At 40.0% G+C, this 16,748-nt stretch overlaps 1 protein-coding gene across 1 annotated transcript in view; it reads right to left on the minus strand.

Annotated features, from left to right (window-relative positions):
- MEIKIN (meiotic kinetochore factor) overlaps positions 1-12,456 on the minus strand; it is a 28,642-nt gene extending 16,186 nt beyond the window's left edge. Inside the window, exons 1-8 of the mRNA XM_067465547.1 lie at positions 12,273-12,456; positions 7,553-7,643; positions 7,078-7,129; positions 5,021-5,081; positions 3,444-3,578; positions 2,822-2,941; positions 1,395-1,419; positions 123-184 (exon numbers count right to left, since the gene is read on the minus strand). Of these exons, the coding sequence (XP_067321648.1) occupies positions 123-184; positions 1,395-1,419; positions 2,822-2,941; positions 3,444-3,578; positions 5,021-5,081; positions 7,078-7,129; positions 7,553-7,643; positions 12,273-12,456 (730 nt within the window). The remainder of the gene's footprint in view (positions 1-122; positions 185-1,394; positions 1,420-2,821; positions 2,942-3,443; positions 3,579-5,020; positions 5,082-7,077; positions 7,130-7,552; positions 7,644-12,272) is intronic.
- Positions 12,457-16,748: the final 4,292 nt, after the last annotated feature.

Consider the following 16,748-nt stretch of genomic DNA (forward strand, 5'->3'; position numbering starts at 1 on the left):
GGAAACCACCACATATAGGTCCTGTGACATGATGCTGTTTCAACAGCATATGTAGAAAAATGGATTACTAGTTGTGTTGCTTATTTGCACAAAGCAGTTGGCTTATTTTGAATATTAGTTACCTGCTACTACAGCTGAACCAGTTCTCAGCCCAGAATGCAGTTTCTGTTCAGATGATCTACTCCTGATGAAAAACTAAGACATTAGCTTCTTTCAAACCATTCAAGAACTTTAAAACATAAGTAGATTCTTAACCACTCATAACAATTGTCCCTGTTTTAAGATCTCGTATCTAACATTTTCTATTCAGTGAATATAGAAGGTGGTTAATTATCAGGCCAATTCATATGATTAATTTTGGATTAATAAAATGCTCTGCCTGTATTCCCAGGGATGCATCAAGCTGGATAATGCCTTCTGTAAGGGGATGACTGCATCTGCTACATGTCTGAAATGACTTTGGAGATGGTGGAAGAAGTTACACCACCATGACAACACTCACGATTTCTGTACACACAGGCATCCAGAATTTTAGAATACCAAGTTTATATGGAACAATTGTCAGTGCATAGAATGGAAAGTTTGCAAACCTTGTGTTTTTTTTAAAAAAAAAAATACAATACAACTGTTTGGTTCGCTCCTGACATAATAAATAAATGAAGTGCATTATCATGGGAAGACAATTGGGTGAAGTAGTCTAACTGAAGAATTTTGATCACAAGTCCGCAAATTATGAGATAAAGGGAAATCCAAAATACATTCTCAGACATCCGGAAAAGACAAGGATGGGTAGTTCCAGAATAATGAATGAAGCAATACAGTCTTTAGGCCTCATCATAAAAGTCAGATGAAGCATCCTGCTTGTTGGGGAAGGCGTCCAGTTATGTTTTCACCCTGATTGGGGCAGAGCCTTTGCTGGAACTCACACAATGTCATGTGATATCCAGTGTGGGACTCCGTGCATTAGGCGATGTGAAAGCATCCTAGGATGCTAAGCTCACTCCATCAGATGAGATCCTTTATACTGGACTCACACAAACAGAGCTGAGTAGTTAGTTTTTACAGCACTAATCTCCAGATGAAGACGAGAGAATAAATTAGATTTAATCAATAGTTTATCCATTACATGATATACCTGCACAGCAGTGTGCACACACAATCCAATACAGTTTTTATTGGGAATTTGGTGTACTAGGAGTAAGGTTGCTTAGACCAGTGGTTCTCAAACTGTGAATCCCAAGATGTTTTGACCTTCAACTCCCTGAAATCCTAACAGCTGGTAAACTGGTTGGGATTTCTACTGTTATGTTGGTGAAGGCTATCAGCATGACAGGGAGATCTTCATGCCATTTTAAAAACAGCAATGCATAAATGGTTTACATATTATATATTACCTTATAATACTCTGGTCTTGACTTCCTACAATGGAGAGGAAATTCAACAGATACATTTGGTTAAGAACAGAAAAAAGCAATAAACAGTTCAACAAAATATAAGTTTAATAAAATATCAAACTGATGACATCCCTGACTTACAGGAGCCAGTGTAGTGTAGTGGTTCGAGTATTGGATTATGACTCTGGAGATCAGACTTTGAATCCCCATTTGGCCATGAAAGCCTTAAGGGTGGCTTTAGGTAAGTCACACTTTCCTCTCAACCTTAGAGCAAAATCTTGCCAGAAAAACCATATGATAGGTTTGCTTTAGGATTTGCTTTAGGGTCACCATAAGTCAGAAATGTCCTGAAGACACATAGCAACAAATCCCTTGTTTTAGTCCAAACAGCACTGATTAGAATACATGGATCTGGGAATTCAGGACATTGCTTCCCTGATCAAAGGTTGATAGGGATTAGTAGTTCCCTTGCTTACAGGTTGTCCAGTTCCCATCATAAAATTAATGATTTTTTAGACAAATGCTTGGGAAAAATCAGGAAAGCAGAAGGACAATGTGTTTGTTCTACTCAAGATAGTTAATATGAAGTAAAAACATATAATTGCACAAGCAGTGTATAAGTGAAACATAGCCATACAGGCAAATTGGAGGTGCTTAGACAGGTAAGAGTCTGCCACATAAAATCCTTAACCTGGAGAACAGATGCCTACATGCAGCATAAATCTCAGAGTTTGGTGGAGTCTCCTTCTCTGCAGGTTTTAAAGCAGAGACTGGATGCCTATCTGTCAGGAGTGCTTTGATTGTGTATTCCTGCCTGGCAAAGCATTGAACTGGATGCCTGTGAGAATTGGAGCCACAGATCCCCCTTTTCCAGGATGGTGGGGTGAGGGTGCAAGTCAGAAGAAAAGTCTTGTACATCCAATCTAGCTGGATCTCAGCCACAGATGGACATAGGAAAGCCTCTCCAACAGGATTTCCAAAAGAGGGCAGGCTGAGAAGCTCATTTTCCCTTCAAACTCATCCATCTCTGCCATACAAAATGATGGGAGCACCATTTTTTCTTCTGATCATTTAAGTTCAACCTTCAATAAGACAGACATATATTATGTAAGTCCCTGCAGAATCTAGCCAGCAACAAAGACCACTCACAAAAGTTATTTTGGGTTGGCTTTAATTGCTCAGATGTCTACAACTAAAGGAAGTAGCTAATTGCGATTTCGGCCAACAACTCTTGGTTTCTATTGATCTTCCTGTTCAGAGCCCCTTTCCCAATTTTCCCACTGAAATGAGTCTACCCATATGTTCTGAAGCCTCTTCCCCAACACCCCCTGCTGGACTCAAGATGTCACAGAGAAGATTTATGATGTCCTTGAGAGCAGCAGAATTCAGCTCCTGACATACTGTCATAAATCACATTTTTCAATTACCTGCTATCTTTGACAGATTTGGCAGGTGTGGCATCTTGCCTATGTTGAGAGCTTTGCTTGTTTCCAAGAGAGTTGAATTTTTGCATTGAAGACATGGTCCTTCAGGAATAGTACTGCTTTCTTTTGAACACAGGACATAATATGATTATCACCATTTTTCTTAATTAATGAAGTTCAACAGCATTAAAATATAACCATGCACTAATGTCTCTAGAACAACAGCTACAGCAAACACGTTGATCTGCATATACAACATATAAACACTACTATCCCTGCTTCCACACACAAAAAATCGAAGCTATTGTTCATCAGTCAATGCATATCGGAGTTTCTCCAATGCTTGAAAATTAGAAAATACAACTGAGTTTTAAAAAATGCCTGATCTACATGCTCAAGAATAGAGAGATCCCATGAACCCATCCATCATGACTTTGCTTAAAGGAGCACTCTTCCCTTAATTTAAGAGAAACTGGGTAAATTTGTTAGGCCAGTGCTTATCAGATGATCCAACTGACCATGCAAATGTTATATTTTAATTTGAAAATATAAAAATATAGATGTAGTCACATGATTTCAACTAGATTCCTCCTTTACACAGAATGTAAGTAGTGTATAACTAAACCTTCTTCATCTCTGAATATTTCAGGTGATGAGTAGCTACTTGTACAACCGCTAGATCCTGTACTGGAGCACACCAGAGAATCCACATCCAAACAGTCCAGCAAGAAATCTGAAACACCTGTGGGTAAAGTCGTTCCTAGGATTTAAGACAAAATAATCAAAGCATTGTGCAATATAAAACTATCAGTTTTGGCAAATTACCAATTTTCCCCAAAAGGCACGTATATCAAACATGGAGGCATATAATATATGCATTTTCTGTATCTGATAGTTTTTAATGGAATAAAAAGGGAAAGGGGGGAATCAGGATGTGGATTTCTACTGCAGGGGAAAATAAGGTTAAACTTCTTCATCATGGTCAGTGGGGAAATCCTACTATTGGCCCTAGGAGAAATGATTCCATAGGAATAAATGTTGCATCCTGATTCCCCTCCCCCCCCCCCCCCCCCCCGCCGCCGCCCCACACACCAGAAAATTCAGCAGGAGAAAAGTAGGGATTCATTGGTGCGGAATCATGTTCAACAGGGCTGGGCAGTAGGACCTCCTTGCCACCTCTGAGGCTGTTGAGGGAGTCCCTGTAAAGGTGCCATATGGGCCTGATCTGGAGTTCCAGACATGTCAGTGTAAAAGGGCCCCTCCTCACTCTCTCTTACTTTATCCCCCCCCTCCCCTTTTTGAACATGCTTATAGAAAATACATTTTCTTTGGAATGAATTATTGTTCTTGATCTTGTTCTTACCTCCAGTTGCTACTTAAAGAATTATATATAGAATTATATGTGCAACAGACTTTGTATACAAAAGGGTTTAAGATTCATACATAATTCATCATGCTTTAGTAATTTCAAAATTTATTAAATGTTTATATAGCACATTTCCAGGGAGAAAGCACCTTCAAAGTAATCTGCACGCACACACACACACACAAAACTATAAAATGCCATTGAATAGAAGAAAAATATTAATGACAATAAACAGCAACAACTAACTAACCAGACCAAATCAGCCAGTTAATGAAAAACAATTCCTTGACCTTCCTTCATTGTCTGCTTTTAAATGGGACCTTAACTAGAAAGCAATAAACAGGATATTGGAATGTTCTTTCTGATTCAGCAGGATACCAGGCAGCTGGTTCAAGTCACTGGTAACAGGACTGAAATTCAATCCATAACCTACCGATGTTGTTAGCTGATATGTCTAGTTTGCAGCCTGTCTTGAGTATCTGCTTGAATATTATGACATCTCAGATATAATAAATACTTAGGTACACTACCTGAACTAACTTTGTCAGCACCAACTTGAAACTTAAGCATTTGACACATGCTGCTTAGAACACACTCACTGCTATTTCTAGATTCATCCAGGAATTCACCTCTTTTGCTCTCTTCGTCTTGCATGCAAGGGTGAACAAGTACACTGACATATAAATTGATTCTCAACAAGGAAAAACAGCAAGGTAGGCCACAAAGTTGAGATATGGAACCTCTTTAATGGCTGCTTAGCAGGATGATTTGCCAACTCTTTAGCACATTTTTGAAAGGAAAGTGTTTTTGATCCCAACATAGTTAGGTTGACTCACCTGAAGTGGTTTCACTATCTCTTGAGCTCTTTTTACTTGCAGTATTTAGATATGAAGAATCCTGAAGGCAACAATGAAAAATGCAGTCAATGCATGTTGTGTTCCAAACACTTTTCACCATACAGAAAACAAAATAGTATTTTGTAAAGATGCTTTCTTTAACAACAGAATTGTTTTGCAAAGTTATAAATTCAATCATCACAGGTCATGGTTTGCAGACCTTTGGTCATTTAGATAATCCTTTTCTAGACATGTTCCAGCTTGTCAATATCCTTCTTGAATTGCAATGGACACAGTATTCCAGATGAGGTCTGACCAAAGCAGAATAGAGTGGAATTATAACTTCCCTAGACACTATGCTCTTATTCAGGGGTTCTCAAACTAAAGCCCGGGGGCCGGATACGGCCCTCCAAGGTCATTTATCCGGCCCTCACTCAGGGTGAACATAAGTCTGAAACTACCTGAAAGCACACCACCACAACAACAACAATCATATCTCATTAGTCAAAAGCAAGCCCACACTTCCCATTGAAATACTAATAAGTTTATATTTTTAAGTGTTCTTCATTTTAATTATTGTATATTGTTTTTAAGGGGGTTTTTTTGCACTACAAATAAGATATGTGCAGTGTGCATAGGAATTCATTCATTTTTTTCAAATTATAATCCAGCCTCCAACAGTTTGAGGGACTGTGACCTGGCCCTCTGTTTAAAAGGTTTGAGGACTCCTGCTCTTATTGATGCAGCCTTGAATTGCATTGTCTATCTCAGATTTTACTAGCCAGTTTGCAAAAATATAATGGGTATCTTGTTTAAGGTTGTATTGAAATCAAGAGGTGAATAACTGTCTCTGCAGATGATGTCAGGAAGAATTATTTGACTTCCTGGACCATGGACTGTTTTTCTAGGAAGATAGCCTACTGGTACAGGATGGGTTGCACCTCACAGAAGTAGGAACAAATGTTTTTGCTCAGAGACTGGCAATCCTGATCAGGTAGACTTTAAACTAGGTTTTGTAGGGGAGGGTGAAATTACCCTTGGGAACAGTAGTTTATCAAGGCCCAAACTAAACAAACAAAAGGCTAAAGAGAGGGTTGGACAAACACAACCAGCACCAAGCAGGGAGGGGGCAATAATCTCAAATAAAAAGAAAAGGGGAATGTCCCACTGGCTTAGATGTCTTTACACTAATGCCCAGAGCATGTGAAATAAATGAGCTGGAACTCCTAGCACAACAAAACAGTTATGATGTAATTGGCATAACTGAAACCTGGAGGGATAATTACTATAATTGGAATGTAGTAATGGAGAAGTATGGCCTATTTCAGAGAAATAGACCAAACAGGAGAGGGAGTGGAGTAACATTATATGATAAAAATGTTTACACATGTGAAGAGATGCAAAACTTGAATCCTGGAAACTAGGTTGAGAGCATCTGGATAAATATTAAGGACTGATAAAGATGGAGCTGTTGGGGTCTACTACAGACAGTCAAGACAGATGGAAGAACTGGGTGAAGCCTTCCTTGCTCAGATGACCAAACATGCAGAAAGAAGATATATAATAGCAATGGGGGATTTCAACTAATCTGATATTTTTTGGTAAACAAGCTTTGCCAAGAGTACAAAGTCCAACAAATTCCTGACTTGCCTTGCAAATTATTTCATTGTACAGAAGGTAGAAGAGGCAACAAGGGGATCAGCTATTCTGGATCTGAACCTAAACAACAGTGCGGATCTGATCAATGGAGTAGAAGTGGTGGGTTCCTTAGTTGGGAATAAATATGTGTTCCTGGAGTTTGTAATACAAATACATAATAGACCATGGAATTTGGTACCATAAAATGTAGATCAATTTAAAAGAGAATTTTAATCCAGATATGATAAAATTATTCATTTTTACTTATAATGGTAGCTATATATTATCTCTTATTCCGCATGCCAAAAAACATAAGCAGGAATGCACTATCATGCTAGCATCCTTTTTTGGGACTTCAGAATCAAAATAAGCATTTTTGAGCATTGGTCAAGGGCCTCAAACAGCTTTAAGATCCCTACCTTTGCCACAGTCTTGTCCATGTCACTGATATCTTTATTCACGTCCATACTCCTGTTTTCATTTTTAAAGAATAAACGTTGTTTAGAGAAGAATACACCACAATTATGGGACTGTTTTTTTTGTTGGGCATTTAAAACAAAATGTGACTGCTCTTAATTTGGAATTTAATCCACTCAATGCACACCATCTTACTAAATTGGTCACAACTAGAGCAGAGTGTTGACTTGGTAAGTTGGCACTTAAGTTTAATGGACTCAATGGGTCTGATCAAAGTCAGACTAAAAATAGACCTCATGTTATCATGTTGATTCTGGGGAATTGTTGAAAACAGATAAAGAATTCATGCAAATGTCCATTATATCCACATTATGCATACTAATGTAATTAACAATAATTTAAACTTATATGACAAATTTCTTGATCAACCACCTTTTGAACAAACAATGCAATACTTAGTATGGTGTTATACTATACCTTTGGTCAGATGAATGACAATTCGTCTGGGTTACCTCTGAATTTTCATGAATATTTGGTAATGCTTTTGTAATTGCATTTCTATTGAGTCCTATGGGGAAAATGGACATTTATTAAACCCTCATCTTATCAAGGAATAGGAAAAGTTTGCAGTTTTGAGGTCTACAATGTTATAAGTTTAACTTAACTGAAAGCAATAAATTCATTCACAGAAATGGTAAGGAAGTAATCTCCATTTTGCCTATCATCCTTCTATCCTCCTCCTCTCTCTTTCTCACACAGTTCCAAAAGTATGTAATTCTTAGATTATTATTTTTAAAAGTATTTTAATGCAGCTCTTTGGCCAGAAAATGCTCTCAGAGTGGCTTACGAAGATCAGGACAAGGATACTTCAGTTAACCAAATAGATGTGTCCCAGAGCATTTCTTTTCTAACAGAACATACAGTACCAGAGGCAGAAATAACACAGAAAGAATAGTGACATGCCCCTACACTTCAACAAAGAACAATTGAGTATGTTTCCACAAAATTGTATCCAAAACGAATGTGTACAAGTGAAATGAAACAGCCAAACCAAGAAAGCTCTGCATAAGAAGACCACATGAAGAGTTCTTCCAAAATGAATCCAAGGGTGATTTTTTTCTTTCTCCAACTTCTACTTTTTACATCTATTTTAGTGGATAAATCTAAAGAACTATGACTTTTTAATATGCAGGAAACTGAGGAGAAAGCCAGTGTGTGCTGAGCATCTGATTAGGACCTTTGAAGACCAGAGTTTGAATCCCCCTACTCAGCCATGGAAACTGGGTGAACTTGGGGAAGTCACACACTTTCAGCCTCAGAGGAAGGCAATGACATCCCCTCCCCCCAATAAAACTTGCCACCCCCCCCCCCACATGATAGAATCACCATAACTTAGAAATGTCTTGAAGACATACAACAGCATCAAAAAATGAGGCAGGCTTGTATGCTCTCCCTTTTTCTCTTTGTACTGTTTTTCACACATCAGTAAAGCATTCTGGAGGCAGCTGCTGTTTGCCTTGTCTGTAGACAGGCACATACAACAAAATAAAGATTATTGCTTTTTTCCAACTCAATACTTGCTTATTGTATTGCTTACTGCAGGTGTGATTCTGCAACCTGATCCTAAAAATCTGTTTGTCCAGCCCTTCTAAAATATGCCGAGCTAGACAAAAGATGAGGCAAGGAGGAACTGGGTACACACACAAAAAATGTAAAAAGGGCATTCATTGTCAGAGGCTTTGCTAACTGAGGCATGCTTCTGCTAAGACAGTTACTGGCATCTAAAAGACATGAAAAAAGACATTGGATTGGATGAAAGGTATATTATTTATTTATTATTTATTTATTTATTTACTGCATTTGTTGACCGCCGTTCTCAGCCCTAGGGCGACTCACGGCGGTTACAAAGGTATATGGGGGTAACAGCAGACTGTCATGATTGTAAATTAACACAGAATAATTTCGCTCCTTTTGTGGGTATGTAGCCCGACCACCATCTCCCAAAGCAGTTGCTCTGCTCCGAACTCAAGAACGGAATGTTGGTGGACAGGACAAAAGATTTAAAGATGGGCTCAAAGCCAACCTTAAAAACTCTGGAATAGACACTGAAAACTGAGAAGCCCTGGACCCTTGAGCGCTCCAGCTGGAGGTCAGCTGTGACCAGCAGTGCTGCAGAATTTGAAGAGGCAGGAATAGAGGGTGAAAGAGAGAAACGTGCCAAGAGGAAGGCGTGTCAAGCTAACCCCGACCGAGACCGCCTCCCACCTGGAAACCAATGCCCTCACTGTGGGAGAAGATGCAGGTCAAGAATAGGGCTCCACAGCCACCTACGAACCCACCCCCAGGACACTGAACTTGGAGGACCATCATTCTCGGACTACAAGGGATCGCCTAAGAGAGAGAGAAGAGAAGAGTTTCACTCAGTCATTGAGAAAAGAATCACACATTTGTATTTGGTACTTCAACCTGATTCATTCATACTTTTTCTAGGGCGAACATAGATCAATTATTCCAACAACAGATGCTACTTTTAAAGAATTGTGTTTATAACGTTAGTTAACTATTGAGTGCTTGGAGCAGTAACTGTTACTCATTATTATTTGAAATTAAGTTTCTGATCTCTGGTTACAAAGTTCTTATAAGCAGCTTTTCTGGCAGGGAGGAGAAGCTTAATAGATGGAACCAAGCTTGTTTTTTTGTTTTGTTTTGTTTTTTTAACTTGCCACGATGTTTTTACTAGGAAGTTGGAGGGATCATAAACTGACCAATGTCAAAAAGTGGAGAATGCTGTCCTTTAGTCCTAGAGAAACATATTGCTCTGGCTTCAGTGATTCTCTTCAAAGTCAGTAAATTTATGATTATTCTACAAAAGGAAGGGTCAACTTATCCCAACAATTAAAGGGAGTAAGCAAAGGAAAGTCTAGGAGGAAAATTAGAATGGGATTGTTACTATATCTAACAAGAACACAACTTGAAATTTCATCTGTATGGACTGCAAGATCTTTCTCTTTAGATACCATCTCTCTGGACATTTGCAACACCTTTTCCTTTACATGCTTTCATAGACATCAGGTTTTATATATACTGTTTATTCAGTATTTTTCTTTTTTGAAAAAAAACAACAGATCTCCTGGTGGCTGCTCCTCACTTACTGGATCAAATGGGGGAAAGCTCCCTCTTCTGGCAATTCAGTTTAATTCATTTCAGTTTATGATGAGTGCATTGTGGAACACTGAGTTATAAGAGCTTTAAACATTGGCCCCAAAGTATTCTTGAAATGAAATAATCATCAAATAGTGACCTTTCCTCCTCTCTGTTTCTTTAGGGAAATAATTACATAAATGCGTGTCATGTTATAAGATCTTCCCCATATTAAAAAATGTTGAAGCACCACATTATCAGGTGATTTATGGTTTGTTAGTGTAAAGCAATGGTATTCCCCGTAGTAACCTACAGATGTGAGAGCTGGACCATAAGGAAGACTGAGCGAAGGAAGATAGATGAACTAGAAAGATGCAGAAGGTTAACCTCATCTTGCAACTAATAGGTTCCTGCAACTCAAACATGGCCAGGGCATATCACTCATGTCACAGATATGACACTCAACCCTCTACTTTTGCAGGTTTGGCATTTGCAGATTGGATTGTTCATAAATTAGATTTAAATGCTCTCTCTAGGAATCTTTAGGCCCTCCAGTGTGACTCTGTGGTAAACTTCAACTCAAAATTGATCATGCTGGAGCACCTAGAGATACCTAGAAAGAACACCTCTGTAAGAAACTCTAGATATTCCAATGCAATTCCACTGTTAACCACAGGTGGAAGTTGGCCATAAAGATGTGCTTGACAACCAGATATTCTTAGACAGGTGGTCTCTCAGGTTTAAAAAAAGTTTTTTTAATTTACATTTTTTCACTTTCATGAGAGTCCTATGCTCCTACCCTCAGCTAGTGTGGAGGACTGACTGTATATTCCCAAATTTGTAAACATCTATCATTCAAATCCCAAATACCTTGGGATAGGTAACGTAGTAATCCTTTATGGTGTTTGGGACTACAACTCCTATGTTCCAGATACCATAACCAATAATCATGGATTCTCAGAATCCCAATCCAATATATCTTGAGAGCATTAAGTGGACTACTCCAATCCTAGAGTAATGGATAGCTGTCCAATGGGTGTGGCTTTTTGCTATAAAGTTTGTACAGGACCAGTTTGCTGATAAACACTTGCCATTTCTCTCTGTCTGAAAATTTCCATGTCCTTTTTTCTAATAGTGAGACTCAAGGCAGCCTGCAGCTTAAAAAAGACCAATGTCTCAGGTAATAATTCAGCAAGGAACCTTAAACTGGCAATCATGGATGAACACACCAAGGAAGAAGTCCCAGTGAGCACTTTGGAGTATTGTGTTGCAAAAGTCCCAAAGACAAAAAAATTTAATCCTGTGGCCCTCTGGACTGTGGCCTTGAATGGCAGGGATAGGGTGGGTTCTGTCTTGTACTATCTCTTCCAATGTCAGTCATTAAAGATTGGCCACACTGGCTGGGATTTCTGAGCTTTGAAAGCCCAAACTTCTTTGAACCAAAAGTTCCCTACCCTTGAAATAAGGTATTCTGTTTCTTAAAGAAGTAGCAATAACAGAGGCAGTTCTAACACTGAAACAAACTGTTATCTTCTAGTCCATAGAAACACATGGTATTCTAGGACAACCTATTCATCTCTTAGTCACAGTTTACTCTTCAGAAGCAACGACTCTCCAGAGACTCAGGAAAGGATCTTTCAAACCACTTCATAAGCAATACTTTGACCTGTGAGATAGAAACTGCATGCAAAATAAATGCTGTGTAATGTAAGCTACATTCCATATTATGCGCCACAGAGTCTAGAGACTGACCTTCTGTAATACATACTGAGAAATAAAAGTGACGATGATTTCATTTTATACCTGTAACATTTTTTAAAATAACTTTAGAAGTTATTTTGCTCACAGCAACTTCAAACTCATTAACACCTTGCCTACGACCAGTTTCACAAAGTGTTGAATTTTGAGTGCAAGAGGATTACATTTTCACCCCTTCATTGTTACAAAGAGGGTTTCTGTTTACAAATAAAACTATTTGTACTAAGTTATAACCCTTATTACATTGTCTCAAGACCCAAACGACAGTGACAGGGAAAGACAAGTTATGAATTATTACTTTTGCCATGAGATTCCAGTTTAGGTTTAAGGTGTAGGCCTAGGCTCATGTGAGTGCCTTTGGCTGGAGCATTCCTTCTGTTTCCAGCAGCAGGTGTTGTCACCCCTGGCAAGGGAGAACCCCAGTGTATATTCTTTTGGGCCGGCCTCTTCCGGGAATAGGATCGCAGCTTCACCCAGTCCATCTTCTGTATTTTCCCCTTCTAGAGAAAGGTTGCCTACAAAGAGAAAAGAAAGGGGGGAGTGGGGGGTCAGAACACAACCAGAGCAGTCTCTTTGCAACAAGAAAATTGAAAAGAATTCAATATTAGAACGAACAACACCCCCAAAGCAGTAGTAAAGCATTTCACTCTTCCTGAACATACAGCCTCTGACCTGCAAGGAATGGTTCCTAAACAAGGATGATTGGAAAGACAAAGCAGCTGCACTGGGATATAACTATTTCAATCCACTAGCAAAGGTATGAACAGATAAAATGATTTCTTTGTTACTGCAGATAGCCAGAGTTATTTGGAGGTTCTATTGCATTTTAGGAAATTTTATTATTTTTATTTTTTACAGTTCTTACAATTTTATTAGTTAGGATTTTACGTGCTTTGTTGTTTTTATGTTTATGTCACTGTGTATATTGTTGTTTATACGCAGCACTTGGAGTGCTTCTGTGAGCCGCCCCGAGTCCCTTTGGGGAGATGGTGGTGGGGTATAAATAAAGATTTATTATTATTATTTGAAACACAACAAGATGAGTCCACAGCAGACAAGATCACTCTGCTGGCTATTGTATTGGATCACATGTCGGACACTTCCCAAGTGTCTAGGACTGTGTGATGTATCGGCGAATAATGCATGCAGATCCCAGTAAGGTGGCCTTCTGCAGCTGGCAGATAGTAATTTTGTCAGCGCCGATTGTGTTTAAGTGCAGGCCAAGGTCTTTAGGCACTGCACCCTGTGTGCTGATCACCACTGGGACCACCTTTACTGGCTTGTGCCAGAGTCTTTGCAGTTTGATCTTTAAATCCTCATATCCTGTCAGCTTTTCCAGTTGTTTCTCTTCAATCCTGCTATCACCTGGGATTGCAACATCGACAATCCATACTTTGTTTTTTAACATGATTGTGAGGTCAGGAGTATTGTACTCCAGAACTCTGTCTGTCTGAATGTGGAAGTCCCAGAGGAGTTTGACATGTTCGTTTTCTGTAACTTTTTCCGGCTTGTGATCTCACCAGTTCTTTGTTGCAGGCAGATGGTATTTGTGGCACAGGTTCCAATGAATCATCTGAGCAATGGTGTTGTGCCTCTGCTTGTTGTCTGTCTGTGCGATCTTCTTGCAGCATTATTATTATTATTATTGGCATTCCAGTATTATTAATATACAAGATTTCTTAACTACACATACAACAAAACTCCTCAAGAGTTTTGACTCCAAGGAAACTGGTATCAGTTTCATACATTAATAATAATAGATAAGCTACTTGAAAGACCTTGAAGAATTACTGTCAAGGTCACAATTTGCATGGTTTTGTATCTTAATATGCTCTTTCCCACCCTCACAACAGTAACCAGGCTTCAAAGTTTGTATGCGTGCTTTCAAGTTACCTGTTGATTTATGGCAATGCTGTGAAATTCCCAGTTTTCTTAGGCAAGGAATTCTCAGAGGTGGGTTCGACTGCTTCTCTGAAACAGTTTATAGTGCTTGATCTTCCCTGATGGGCTCCCATCCAAGGACTAACCAGGGCTGTCCTGCTTTGCTTCCAATATCAGACAGGATCTGGTGAATTACGGTATTTAGCTCAATAGTATCTGTGGTTAAATACTCATGCCATCTAAAGAACAGATTCATATATACAAATGTTTGTGCAAATATAAACCAGTTTGTCTCAGATTTATTATTTCTTACCTTTTCTTTTTAATGAGAATACATTATCTTAGTAAATTATCTGGAAACGTTGCCCTTCCAGATGTTTTGGATTTGACTATGGGACCTGTATTCCAAAATCATGGACGGTGACAGTATTCCAAACTGATCTATAGAAATGAAATTTAGGGTTTAGTCTAATGTGTTCCAGAAACAAGACAAGACATCCTTCTTCCTAAGAACACTAAGCATAAACAAGGAACTCGGAAGAGTAAGGGTTACCATTAAACCAATTTAAAGTTGTTCTACAGATACAGACCTCAAAATGCCCTCCTGACATATTAATGCTATGGTTGTTGACCAAAGAATTGGATCAGGTACTCATTTCCAGGTCTACCTAAGGAAAGCCAAACTATAGCAGCAAGGAACCTTGATATTTTGTGCTGGAAAACCCAGGAGCAGGGATTAAGATCGATTGATTGCCTCACATTATATACACCTGAGCAAGGACAGGGCCTCATTATTGGCAGATCAGTTGCTGTCAGTAATTTACCCTCCCAAATCTGTGTTTAAAGTGATTATCCGGAGCCTAAAATTGAAAGGGAGGGCTCTCCCCTAATCCACCACTCAAGAAGAGGAGAACAACTAAGTATCAATTTGTGCAGGCCCCATCTACAAAGCTATATATTGAAACTGCATTATATGGTCAGTGTAAAATACTCAGTGAACTGCGTTATAGAACTCTACACTAGGCCTGGGCTAACTTGGGCCCTTCGGGTGTTTTGGACTCCAACTCCCACCATTCCTAACAGCCTCAGGCCCTTTCCTTTTCCCCACTTAAGCGCTTAAGCGGCTGAGGGGGAAAAGGAAAGGGCCTGAGGCTGTTAGGAATGGTGGGAGTTGGAGTCCAAAACACCCGAAGGGCCCAAGTTAGCCCAGACCTGGTCTACACTAACCATATAATGGCTTCAACCTGCTTTATATGTCACTGTAAAATCAGGTTTAGGATTATGCACCCTGTGCGTGTTTGTTAACACCTCTTGTCATAATGCCTCGAGGTGATTTTCCCCATTCCTTCCTCTGAAATCTTGGTCTCCCATCCAGGTACTAACCAGGGCTGGCCCTGCTTAGCTTCCAAGATCAGTTTCTATATTGCCTGGAGGATACTGAGGCCACATCCTTACAGGCCGTGCCCTTATAGAAACACCCCAACTACTTCCCCTCGCCTCCCAAAAGCTACACTTCTTTTGTACTTCAGTTCCCTCATCTTGATTCTTGGGGGGGGGGGTAGAGGGACAATGACAGGCAGCCGCTGCCACCAATCGCCAGGCAGAATTGGATTGGCATGCACAGAGACGACCACTTGCTGGCCTGCTCACTCTTTAGTCCCGCCCCCTGCTCTGAGGAGAGAGTGAGGCCTTTCGAAGGCCTTCTTTTGGTTCAGTTTCTTCCCTCAGTACTTTCCCCCCTATGAAACTATATTTCCCTGAACTGAACAGTCAGCACCTAACAGTGTTGTTGATGTGTTTCTCTTTCAGCATACGTTATCAAGCTCTATTTGAACAAGAGCCTGAAATGAAACAGCTGCACTGGAGGGGACATGTTTAGATAATGTCTTCAGCCCAGTTTGTAGAGAGAGAGAAGGGAATGTAGTAGGAAAAACAAATGCAAATATGGTATTTCCAGCCTGTAGCAACCCTCTCACAGGGTTTGTCCAGGCCTCTTCTACACTGTCCTTATGTCCCAAGATCGGACCCCGGGTTATCTGCTTTGAACTGGACTATTTGAGTCTCCATTGCCATATACTCTGGCCGCTGCTTCATCAACTCTGCTGAACTGGCCACATTGTCCAAATGCCCGATCACCGTCTCCCAAAGCAGTTACTCTACTCCCAACTCAAGAATGAGAAATGTAACATTGGTGGATAGGAAAAAAGATTTAAATATGGGCTTAAACACCGAGAACTGGGAAGCCCTGGTCCTTGAGCGCTCTAACTGGAGGTCAGCTGTGACCAGCAGTGCTGCAGAATTCAAAGAGGCACAAATTGAGGGGGAAAGGGAGAAGCGTGCCAAGAGGATGGCCCATCAAGCCAACCCTGACTGGGACCACCTTCCTCCTGGAAACCGATGTCCTCACTGCAGGAGAACATGCAGATCAAGAATAAGGCTTCACAGCCACCTACAAATCCACTGCCAAGACACCAGACTTGGAGGACCATCATCCTTAGACTACGAAGGATTGCCTAAAAAATCTGGGATAAGCAGATAATCTGGGATCAGATTCTGGGACATAAGGATAGTGTTGAAGGGGCCTTTGAGGGTGAGAGAGTGTGACTGATTTGCCCAAGGGCATCCAGTGGGCCTTGTGGCCAAGTGGGGACCCAAGCCCCACTCTTCCAGAGTCCCAGCCCAATGTCCATACCTCTGTACCGGACTGGGAATATGTTTAGTTAACGGTTAATTAGAGTCTTCCAGATTAATTCCATGAAGTATTGGAAGCCATGAAAGAAAGTTCCATGTTTAGCTGGGAGTATGTTTAGACAGGAAGTTAAGAGGTGACGTGAGAGCCATGTTTCAATATTTGAAAGGCTGTCCTTTTGAAGATACAGACATTTGTTTTCTA

This window comes from Anolis sagrei, chromosome 2, assembly GCF_037176765.1.
Source record: "Anolis sagrei isolate rAnoSag1 chromosome 2, rAnoSag1.mat, whole genome shotgun sequence".
Classification (NCBI taxonomy): Eukaryota; Metazoa; Chordata; class Lepidosauria; order Squamata; family Dactyloidae; genus Anolis; species Anolis sagrei.